Genomic DNA, 12,388 nt, shown 5'->3' with positions numbered 1-12,388 from the left:
TGTAACTAAAAATGGGCTCGGCATGCAGAGTTAAAGCTGGACCGGCTGCCTTCTGAGCACTTCACTTTGCAGTCTTAACATTCTTGTAACATCATTTAGTTTAAATAGAAAAATAATAAACTGCCAACTCCCTCGCAACCTCTGTGCCATTAGTTCCTGGGTGTTCTTGGTCTCAGGGTCTGGTTCCCTGAGGTTATTTTCCTAAAGTTCCAACAGCTGCATCAGCAGAACCTTCGTGCAACTACAAATCTGACTGAAAGCTGCTCTCAAGGCTAACTCCATGCAGTAGCATCACTGAGTGCTGCAGATGAGGCTTCTGGGAAATGTAGTTCCTCAGCCACTTGTTATACACATACACACGCAGTTTGTTAGGACGTTTCTTTGTAGCTATTTGTGATTGAGTAGCTCACAGCTGTTGAAATAAGTTTCTAACCCCCTGCTTTGAAGGTAGATAACAACAAACGTTTGCAACCTGAGCCGATTTAAACTGTTGTAAATCTCTCACCCACTGATTAAAAAGCCCTCCCCTCCCACCCCCCTTCCAGGGTGGGCAGAACAAACCGATAGTGTTTCTTGCCTTGGAGTCTTGTTTCCATGGCAGTGATCAGCCAGTGGCATTGACAGGACAGATAGGCCTTATCTGTCTGACCTGGACTGAGCCTGGGCAATCTTTCAAGCTGGGATCCTCAGCACAGCAGCCGGTTCAAAGCAGCAGAGGAGCAGCTTCCCTGGTCAGTGTGCAGGAAAATGGACGTCACTATGGCTGTTCTGTTGGCCTTGGTTCTGGGACTTCTTGTGGTCAAGTTTGCTTTGTTTCAGCCAAGAAACCCAAATTCCCCACCTTGCATTAGTGGCTGGATCCCTTGGTTGGGAGCTGCATTTCAGTTTGGCAAAGCTCCCCTGGAGTTTATAGAACAAGCCAGAGTCAAGGTAAGAATTATAATGGGGTGCATGCATCTGTGTGTTGGGGTGGGGTGCCTGGGGCAGTATAGGGAGACAGATGAGGAACCTTTTTGCATTAAATGAATCCCTTACAACATTAACAAGATTTCTATCATTTTTTGTTATAACTCAGAAGCCCCTGGCTGAAAAAGGTAATATTTGTGTCAACTGATTGGCTGGTTACTCTAGATACCTTGGATTTGATATTGCAATCACTGTTTTCACACAATAGTACCCGAGCACCTGATCAGGACACACAATGCACACGGCTTTTCTTCATCAGCTGGGTACTGACCTGGGTTCTACATGAGGGGAAACACGTTGTGAAATGCATTGGGACTGTAAAAGTTTGTACGAGCTAATTGTCTGAGGTATCACCTAATACATAGTCAGTAATGCCAGCTGCATGTGTTCACAAGCCATGGGCTGCCCTCCCCCCCATAATCATGAAATTAAAAAAAAATAATTTTGGGGAGTTTTTTTATTTGCCTCCTTTTTGAGTCTTTAGGGTTCCTGTTTTCAAACTGTTCTCTGCAACGAGTTCTAGAAACTTGGTGGGGTTTGTGTCCCCTCTCCCCCTTGTCTACCCCATGAAACCTGAGATTAAAACATAATCTCATGACTCCAGGAGCTGGAGCTTTAAGAGAAACACCAAATATCACAAGACTTGCAATAAAATAAAACTGGCAACAGTGATAGTTCAGGATGAACCACACAACAAGTTCATAAAACCTAGCTGAGCTGCAGAAAAATTCCCTGGCTTTTGAGTGCATAATATTTCAACCTTAGTGTTACATAATTGCAAATCTCTTCTTCAGATCTTATTATTATATCTAATGTAAATCAAAGGGCAATGTTAGAGCAGGTGCCTGCTGCCATCCAGAATGATTCATTTTGCAAAAGAGTTATTTCCAAAACATTCACTTTGAGGACTGAATTTTTCCCATGGTTTATTTCTTGCTGCATGTGATTTCTTCTGCAGGAAGTTGGAGCAATATCCCTTTAGATACTTAAGGTTGAAGCTAGAGATTGGGCATGGATTAGACCTCATTGAAGATTAATGATTTTGGTTGAAAAAAAAAAGTTGTTTGAAATGAACAAAGGCAATTCAGACCAAGAAATTGCATTAGAAAATGTCTTTAACATTGAGCAGGAGTTGTCCTTTTAGACTCACGGGCTTGATACTTATTTACACCAAGGCCATTTTACTCCACTCTGGCATTGTAAAAGGGCCTTAACGCAGGGCCGCCCAGAGGGGGGGGCAAAGGGGGCAATTTGCCCCGGGCCCCGGGCTCCGCAGGGGCCCCCAAGAGAAGAGCGGAGGCTCCCGCCTCCGCCCCTCTCCTGGAGCCTCAGCGCATCAAGCGCCGAGTCTCCGGCCGAGCCCCTGAGCCCCGCCCCGGTGAGGGGGCGGGGCTGGGAGCTCCAACGGGGCCTGAGCCCCGCCCCGCTCAGAGCGGCGTGGGGAGGGGGCGGGGCAGCTGCCTCCGCTCGGCGTGGAGCTCACAGCCCCGCCCCCTCACCACGCGGCTCTGAGCGGGACGGAGCTCAGGCCCCGCCGGAGACGCGCTCGGGTAAGAGGCGGGGGCGGGGAAGCGGGACCCGCCGCCGCCGCCGAAGCGCAGCCCGGTCTTCGGCGGCGGGGGGCCCCTTCCATTCAGGGACCCGCCGCCGAAGTGCCCTGAAGGCCCGCGGCGGGGACCCCCCCCCGCCACCGAATTACCGCCGAAGACCGGGCTGTGCTTCAGCGGCGGGTCCTGCTTCGGCGGTAATTCGGCGGCGGGGGGGCCCCGCCGCGGGTCTTGGGGCACTTCGGCGGCGGGTCCCGGAACGGAAGGGCCCCCCGCCGCCGAAGACCCCGGGGCCCCGGAATCCTCTGGGCGGCCCTGCCTTAACATGGGAATAAATTTACATTTACACGTGGTTTAAGGCTCCTTTAAACTGTCAGCAAGGGGTAAAGCATCCTTCAGGTAAAGGACAATCAGGCCCATTGGGACTGCATTAAAGTTAAGCATATGCATAAATCTTTGTAGGATCAGGGCCGTAGACACAATGCGCTGTGCATTCCTGCCCAGCTTGCCAAAGGGATACCGGTAAAAAAAAATTCTGGAATAAAAGTAATGAAAATTTAGTTCAAGTTTTTCACTTTTATTGAAATTCAAAGCTATGATGCAAACTTTCAGTTTCAGAAAAATTCAGCATTTTGGAAAAGGTCTACTGTCAATTTTCAGATACCGCCCCTGCCAATTTCTATATTTCATAAGCACAGATTTTTGGTTTTGTTTTTTAAATTGGAAAAACCCACAAAAATAAGGTTGTCATCTGTCCAGGTTTTCCCAGGAATGTCCCTTTTTTGAAGTAACTGTCCCTGGAAATTTGTAAGGGTGCTCAGTATAGTTTTAGGGGCTCAAGATCATCCCAGATGGCCCAGTTTTTTGTACCTCACAGTGGCAACCTTACACACAAGCAATAGGGGAAATTGACTATACCAATGAAACTGACTACCCCAAGGGCTGTCAAATGCACAAACTAATAAATAGAGAAATAGCCTTTTCTTCTCTACTCTCTTCCAGTTGGAGTGATCCTGGGTGCTATTTGTAACAACACTAGATATAAAAAGTGTAGACAGATTTGTAATCGTCAATGTCCTCATAATTACTTATTTAGATTTAAAAAATGATGAAGATGCCTACACATAGCTCTTGCTGCCTTAGAAATAGTATAGCATAACCTCAGCAGCATTCAAACAAGAATTCTGCTAGGCAGACACTTAGAGACTTGTTTTGACCCCTTCATCCATTGGCGCTGACTCAATGGATGCTCCAGGGCTAGAGCACCCGCGGAAAAATAATTAGTGGGTGCTTAGCAACCACAGGCAGCCAAGCTCCCGCCTCCCGCCAAAAGTGCTTCCTGCCTGCCCGTGGCCTCGCCGACCAACTCCTCCCCCTCCCTCCCAGTGCTCCCTGCGTGTGCAGGAGGTGTTGGGAGGGAGAGGGAGGAGTGGGGACAGGGTGGGCTCAGGGGGGTGGGTGGGTAGGAAAAGGCTGGGCAGGTGTGGGGGCTTGGAGGAAGGGATGGAATTGGGGCAGGCCTGGGGTGGAAGTGGGGGGTTGTCCCTCCCTCCATCTCTCCATGTGCGGGGGAAGTGGGTGCCTATGTCATCATCATTCTGGGAAGTATCCCTCAGCCCTCTCCAGAAACCCTATGAAACAGATGTCTATTGCAGCATGCCTGGAAGATCACCAACTTAATCAGGCTATTTCAGATCAAGGGAGAGAGAGCAAGTTCCAGAGTCCTGGAGCTCTCACAGGGAGTGCCCTGCCACTATCCCCTCCCCCTTTTATAATGATAGGGAGTGCATTCAGCTGGTAACTTCACTAAAAGTTTTGGGGGGAGGAATAGCTCAGTGGTTTGAGCATTGGCCTGCCAAACACAGGGTTGTGAGTTCAATCCTTGAGGGGACCATTTAGGGCCCTGAGGCAAAAATCTGTCAGGGGATTAGTCCTGAATTATATCTGTGATCGAATACCAGGAGGGGACCGCCACCTTTATCTGAGGCCACGTCTATACTTACCCGCCGGGTCGACGCGGCGAGTTCAACTTCTCAGAGTTCGAACTATCAGCAGGGGGTTGGACCAGATGACCCCCTGAGGTCCCTTCCAACCTTGATATTCTGTGATCATAGCTGTGGCAGTATGACATGGGAAGATGTACAGGCTCTAGGTAAGCAGGTTCCAGGCCATTTAGACCTGTCTAGGTCAGAACCTTTAAATGCATTATTAGGTGCACAGTGGTTTTAAAAAATGTACAATTTCTGCAGAGACAAGGTGGGTGAGGTAATATCTTATATTGGTCCAACTTCTGTTGGTGAGAGACATAAGCTTCCAAACTACACAGAGCTATTCTTCCTGTCCTGTTGGGTTCTGGGAAGTGGGTGGATACAAGCCCACCCATGGCTAAAGGCCCCTTGCCCAGCCTAAGGAGAGGAGCCACTTAACATAAGAATGGCCATACTGGGTCAGACCAAAGGTCCATCTAGCCCAGTATCTGTCTACCGACAGTGGCCAATGCCAGGTGCCCCAGAGAGAGTGAACCTAACAGGCAATGATCAAGTGATCTCTCTCCTGCGATCCATCTCCATCCTCTGACAAACAGAGGCTAGGGATACCATTCCTTACCCATCCTGGCTAATAGCCATTTATGGACTTAACCACCATGAATTTATCCAGTACTCTTTTAAACACTGTTATAGTCCTAGCCTTCACAACCTCCTCAGGCAAGGAGTTCCACAAGTTGACTGTGCGCTGCGTGAAGAAGAACTTCCTTGTATTTGTTTTAAACCTGCTGCCTATTAAGCTGTCTACTTAGTCCAGGACTCAAATAGATACTGGGGACAACAGAAGAAAAAACAAGGGCAGGTGTGAGGATCAAAGAATCAAAAATAAGGAACCTGAAAGGGACACTGTGCAGAGAACCTCAGACAGCATCCACTACTCCTCAAAGCTGTCAAGGGAGCCAGCAGTCATGGGCCCTGAGGAATTCTGCCCAGATACCTGAGCAGAGAGAGGAACAGAAATAGGCCCCACAGTCACAGGCCTGGTCTACACTAGGTGTTTAAACCGGTTTTAGGAGCGTAAAACCGATTTAACGCCACACCTGTCCACACTAGGAGGCACCTTATATCGATTTTAATGGCTCTTTAAATCGGTTTCTGTACTCCTCCCCGACGAGAGGAGTAGTGCTAATATCGGGATTAACATATCGGAATAGGGTTAGTGTGGCCGCAAATCGATGGTATTGGCCTCCGGGCGGTATCCCACAGTGCACCACTGACCGCTCTGGACAGCATTCTGAACTCGGATGCACTGGCCAGGTAGACAGGAAAAGCCCCGCGAACTTTTGAAATTCATTTCCTGCTTCCCCAGCGTGGAGAGCTCATCAGCACAGGTGACTACGCACAGCTCATCTGCACAGTTAACAATGCAGTCTCCTGAGAATCGAAAAAGAGCCCCAGCATGGACTGCACGAGAGGTACTGGATCTGATCGCTATATGGGGAGAGGATTCAGTGCTAACAGAACTGCGTTCCAAAAGACGAAATGAAAAAGTATTTGAAAGAATTTCTTAGGCTATGACGGATAAAGGCCACAGCAGGGACTCAGTGCAGTGCAGAGTGAAAGTTAAGGAGCTCAGACAAGCCTACCAGAAAACCAAAGAAGCAAACGGAAGGTCCGGGGCAGGTCGAAAAACATGCCGCTTCTATGCTGAGCTGCATGCAATTTTAGGGGGCTGCGCCACAAGTACCCCACCCCTGACCGTGGATTCCGAGGTGGGGGTTGTAATCTCTGCCATGGCTGAGGATTATGCAGACGGGGAAGATGAAGATGAAGAAGAGGAGGACGACCTAGCAGAGAGCACACAGCACTCCGTGAGCCCCAGCAGCCAGGAGCTTTTTATCGCCCTGACGGAATTACCCTCCTCCCAACCCTCCCAAGCAACTATCGCAGACAATGACGCCATGGAAGGGAGCTCTGGTGAGTGTACCTTTGCAAATAGCAAACATTTTTTTTAAGCAAGCGTTTTTTAATGATTGATTTGCCCTGAGGACTTGCGATGCATTCGCAGATAGTATAGTCACTTAGAAAAGTTTGTTAACATGTCCAGGGATTGAGAGGAAATCCTCCAGGGACATCTCGATGAAGCGCTCCTGTAGGTACTCCAGAAGCCTTTGCAGAAGGTTTCTGGGCAAGGCAGCCTTGTTCCGCCCACCATGGTAGGACACTTTACCACGCCATGCATGTAGCAAGTAATCAGGTATCATTGCATGGCAAAGCATAGCAGCGTATGGTCCCGGTGATTGCTGGCATTCAAGAAGCATCCATTCTTTATCTCGCTGTGTTATCCTCAGCAAAGTGATATCGTTCAGGATAACCTGGTTAAAAATCAGGAATTTAAGTAAGAGGGATGGCCATTTTCCTACTGGGTTCGTGGACTGCAGCAGCTTAAAAAAAATCCTTTCCTGCACGTAGCCAAGCGGGGGGAGGGGAGGAGTGAAATGCCGATGATCTTTTTTGTGTTTGGTCAGCGGGGCTTCCCCAAGCTACCAGCCATGCAGTGGGGGGGGGGAGTGGGAAGGGTGTTGATTAGCAGGGAGCTAGTATTAGCCATGCGTTGGGGGGAGGGGTAAATCACTACAGACGCCGAAAGACAGTGGCTTACCATGGCCGCATGCAAGCTGAATTCTGATGCCCGGACCTGTGTCTGTGAGATCTGTAACTCCAGAGCTGCAGGCACTCAGTATTAAGATGAAAAATGCGACCTTGTAGGGAAATCACATGTGCTATGTAAGGTGAATAGTGCTGTTCACTGTGAAAGAGTATAACCATTGTTCTGTAAAATGTATCTTTTTAAATATTTCTCTCCCTCATGCAGCTGCAAATTTTTCAAGCCTCCCTACTCCATCCCAAAGGCTAGCCCAGATAAGGCGGAGGAAAAAGAAGACACGAGATGAAATGTTCTCGGATATTATGGAAGTTACACGCAAGGAAAGAGCTCATCTGAATGAGTGGAAGGACGTGGTATCAAATTACAGGAAAGAGGCCAGTGAACGTGAGGACAGGAGGGACACCCGAGATGAGAGGTGGCGGCAGGAAGACCGGCAGGAAAATCAGCGGTGGCGGGATGCAACTCTGGGGCTGCTGCGTGATCAAACTGACATGCTCCGGCGTCTGGTGGAGCTTCAGGAACGGCAGCAGGATCACAGAGTGCCGCTGCAGCCCCTGTATCACCATCCTCAACCCTCACCATGTTCCACATCCTCCTCACCCAGACATGTAAGAATGCGTGGGGGGAGGCTCAGTGCACCCGCCCACTCCACCCCCGTGGACAGCCCAACCAGAAGGCTGTCATTACTGTGAAATTTTTTTAATGGCCTTCTCCATCCCTCCTATCCTCCTCCCAAACTACACCCTTACTTCTCTCCCTCTTTTTATAATGAATTAATAAAGAATATATGATTTTTAAACGAGAGTGACTTTATTTGCATAAGTAAGCTGTACTCGAAGGGGGAGGGTGAGTTGCTTACAGGAAATGAGTCAATCAAGGGGGGGGGTGTTCATCAACAAACACAGCAGTCACACTGTACCCTGGCCATTGATGAAGCTCGTTTTCAAAGCTTCTCTGATGCGCACCGCTTCCTGGTGTGCTCTTCTAATCTCCCTGGTGTCTGGCTGCGCGTAATCAGAGGCCAGGTGATTTGCCTCAGCCTCCCACCCCGCCATAAAGGTCTCCCCCTTACTCTCACAGAGATTGTGGAGAATACAGCAAGCAGCAATAACATAGGGGACATTGGTTTGGCTGAGGTCTGAGCGAGTCAGTAATGTGCGCCAGCGCGCCTTTAAACGGCCAAATGCACATTCCACCACCATTCTGCACTTGCTCAGCCTGTAATTGAACAGATCCTGACCACTGTCCAGGCTGCCTGTGTATGGCTTCATGAGCCATGGCATCAAGGGGTAGGCTGGGTCCCCCAGGATAACGATAGGCATTTCAACATCCCCAACTGTTATTTTCTGGTCTGGGAAGTAATTCCCTTGCTGCAGCCGTTTAAACAGAGTAGTGCTTCTGAATACGTGAGCATCATGAACCCTCCCTGGCCATCCCACGTGGATGTTTGTGAAACGTCCCTTGTGATCCACCAGTGCTTGCAGCACCATTGAAAAGTACCCCTTCCGGTTTATGTACTGGGTGCCCTGGTGCTGCGGTGCCAAGATAGGGATATGGGTTCCATCTATCGCCCCACCACAGTTAGGGAATCCCAGTGCAGCAAAGCCATCCACTATGGCCTGCACGTTTCCCAGAGTCACAACCTTTCGTAGCAGAAGCTTAGTGATTGCTTTGGCTACTTGCATCACAGCAGCCCCCACAGTAGATTTTCCAACTCCAAATTGATTCCCGACTGACCGGTAGCTGTCTGGCGTTGCAAGCTTCCACAGGGCTATCGCCACTCGCTTCTCTACTGTGAGGGCTGCTCTCATCTTGGTATTATGGCGTTTCAGGGCAGGGGCAAGCAAGTCACAAAGTTCCATGAAAGTGCCCTTACGCATGCAAAAGTTTCGCAGCCACTGGGAATCGTCCCACACCTGCAACACAATGCGGTCCCACCAGTCAGTGCTTGTTTCACGGGCCCAAAATCGGCGTTCAATGGATAGAATCTGCCCCATTACCATCAGGATCTCCAAAGTGCAGGGGCCCGCGGTTTGAGAGAATTCTGTGTCTACGTCCTCATCACTGTCATCGCCGCGCTGCCGTATCCGCCTCCTCGCCTCGGTGTGAAGGTCCTGGTTCACCATATACTGCACGAGAGTACGCGAGGTGTTTAAAACATCCACGATTGCGGTATTGAGCTGAGCAGGGTCCATGCTTGCTGTGCTATGGCGTCTGCACAGTTCACCAAGCAAAAAAGGCGCGAAAAGCTTGTCTGCTGCTTTCAGGGAGGGAGGGGTGAGGCTGTACCCAGAACCACCCACGACAATGATTTTTGCCCCATCAGGCACTGGGATCACAACCCGGAAATTCCAAGGGGCGGAGGAGGCTGCGGGAACTATGGGATAGCTAGGGAATAGCTACCCACAGTGCAACGCTCCAGAAGTCGATGCTAGCCTCGGACCGTGGACGCACACCACCGATTTAATGTGTTTAGTGTGGCCGCGCGCACTCGATTTCATACAATCTGTTTTACAAAACCGGTTTATGCAAATTCGGAATAGTCCCGTAGTGTAGACGTACCCACAGAGAACCCCCTCAGCCAACATCCCCTCCCTGCCAGGGGAAGGTACTAATAGCATCACAGCTAAACACAAGATCAAACAGATAGTTTAGCACAAGTAGTTAGCACATGTTCTAATCTAAGGGACCATTCAAGATGGAGTGGCCCATTAACACCCTGTAGTCATAGGACAAAAAGGAAGGTCAATGGGCTACTGATGGTTGTAATAAACCATAAATCCAGTGCCTTTATGAAGACCATGATTTTTAGGGCTAATTTACACTGGCATCACTAAAGCGCTGCCACAGCTTGTGTGGTCACAGTGCAACCACCTCCATGAGGGGCATAGCTCCCAGCACTGGGGCACTGTTTACACAGGTGCTTTATAGCACTGAAACTTGCTGCGTTCAGGGGGGTGTTTTTTCATACCCTTGAGCGAGAAAGTTGCAGCACTGTAAAGTGCCAGTGTAGACAAGCCCTTAGTGTCTCACAAAGTTATGAATTTAAGCCCCAGGCTCATCTTTTGAAAGTGTTTAGTACCTTCTGGCTCACCTCCCTTCTCTGGGTTTGCTATCTGCACAACTCCTTCCTCTCAGGGAGTAAACTGTAGGCTACCTACCTCTATAATCCCAAACAAACCTCCCATCTTACTGGGAATGACTACAGTCTACTTCCCTACAGTTCCTTTCTGCTTTCAGCTCCTGAGCTTTATACGGCCCTCTCTGTTCCTGTCCACCTGAGTCACATACGATTAATCCCTGCTTCCTGGCTTCTCCTCCAGGTGCAGCCTGGGCAATTAATTGGCCTATGTAGCCACCTTAACCTCTTCAGATCTTGTGTGGGGTGGACACCCCATCACACCAGTAAAAGATATTACCTCACACAGACCTTGTCTCGCTAATATCCTGGGACCAACATGGCTACAACAACACTGCATACAGTTCTGCAGGTAAGCCAGGAGAGCTTGTATCCTGTGCAAGGTGAAACCAATGGCTGGAGAGAAAGCTGCACATGTTCTACTTAGGGTCATCTTAGCAATCATGGTGTTAACTCTTGTGTGCTTGATCTTACAACTTTAATGTTGTCTAAATGCTCATCTTTTTGCACTGATTTGTGGCACAAGTCAAATTAACAAGCACTTCCTATTTTCAAAGTGTCTGAGCAAGCTCTGTAATTAAGCCTGTCTAATATAGTGAAGGAAGATCACACCTTTGAAGATGTTTAAGGGGGTTGTTGAAATAAGCTGTCACATCTTAATCCTATTATTAACAAGTGTTTAAATACGATATCTGCAGTGAGTGACACAAGAGCCTTTGCAGAGCTCTGACTCAGTCATGTAACAATAAGATGCATATTATCAGTTAATAGAAAAATGGTATGTTATTGTGAGGGATAGCATGGGATTAGGTAATGTTGGAATTTTTTTTTCCTTGCAGGAAATTTTGACTTTTTGTCAAACAGTAAGAAACACCAGACTGAAAACTGTTCTGTTTTCAGCTACCAACAATTGAAGATTTTCACCCCAAACCAAAACATTTTCAGCTAAAAACTGAAAATGTTTCAGCTTAAAATTTTTGGCTTCCGGGTTTCTGGGGTTGTTGCTGGTGGAGATCTTCAGCTCCTGAAATTGCATCTGATTAATGAATGTGCAGCACACTTCTAAATGTTTTTGTTCTTCTGTGGCAGGAAAGTATCAGAAAACTTTTAAAGTTTTTAAATTCTTTTTATTTAGTCTATTTTCTGAGATATTTTTTTCAGTTTTATTAAACAGGAAATGAAATTCTGTTTTCAAAAAGTCCAAACACCCCTGCTCTTTACATAAATGCTTTAATTCTCAAAGCAATCTTTTTAGAAGACACTAATTTTTGAAGAGTTTTTTGCTTAAAATTGTTATTAAATAATTGTTTGATTCTTCATAACAATTTTTGTTGAGATTATTCTTGTCTTCCTGAGTTGGGTGAGTAGCTGCGTAAGTTTGCTAAATAGCTAAATAATTAATTCCACAATAATATAAGTACACTCTATTTAAATGGCCTCTTGCATTAGTAATTAATTTATCAAGGACATTAGATTCCATGATGATCCGTCAAGCATTTTACCATTTACAATGGTAGCAATTATATTAGGAAATTATATTAGAAGATTTGCATTTAGTAAGCATTTCACAAGGGCATTCCATCTCCACATTTAAGAAATAAACAAAGGTTTTCTATAATCTATTTCTCAACAATAAATGTTTTTCTTAAGGTTTCCAGGAGGAAGATTTTACAGTGATTACAAAAGAATCTACTTTACTGCCTATCTTATGGTTCTGTTAACACAATCTTATGTATGACTCCTTTTTGCTCTTAGCATCCTCTTGAAGTCTGGACCTAACTTTTGTGCAAGGTCTGTTATTTGAGATAAACCCATCTCTTTGCCAACTGATGTTTTAGGTAGGAGATGTGTCCTTGTGAGGGAGTGCCCATCCCACGCAAATCTTGAATGAGTTATTGTGGGCCAGGAGGGGCCAATTAACCTTAGATGCTGAACCTAGAGGGGAACCAGGGATTGATAGGGCCTAATGGCAGATGAAACCCTGCTGGCTGAACATTGAAACCGATGGCAGGCGTGGAGGGTGGGAGTTGCCTTGGACAATAAAAGAGAAGCAGCAGGGGATGAGGAATGGTTTCAGATCAGG

General features: G+C 47.5%; 1 protein-coding gene across 3 annotated transcripts in view; it reads left to right on the top strand.

Moving 5' to 3' along the window:
- Window positions 1-560: 560 nt before the first annotated feature.
- Window positions 561-12,388, top strand: part of LOC123365855 (24-hydroxycholesterol 7-alpha-hydroxylase-like) — a 48,999-nt gene continuing 37,171 nt past the window's right edge. For all 3 annotated transcript variants that reach the window (XM_045008840.1, XR_006577793.1, XR_006577792.1), the window contains exon 1: window positions 561-930. In XM_045008840.1, the coding sequence (XP_044864775.1) occupies window positions 748-930 (183 nt within the window). In that variant the 5' untranslated portion in view covers window positions 561-747. The remainder of the gene's footprint in view (window positions 931-12,388) is intronic.

The sequence above is a fragment of the Mauremys mutica genome, chromosome 3 (assembly GCF_020497125.1).
Source record: "Mauremys mutica isolate MM-2020 ecotype Southern chromosome 3, ASM2049712v1, whole genome shotgun sequence".
NCBI lineage: Eukaryota > Metazoa > Chordata > Testudines > Geoemydidae > Mauremys > Mauremys mutica.
Note: the sequence above shows the minus strand (reverse complement) of the source record. Positions and strands in the feature narration are given on the sequence as shown.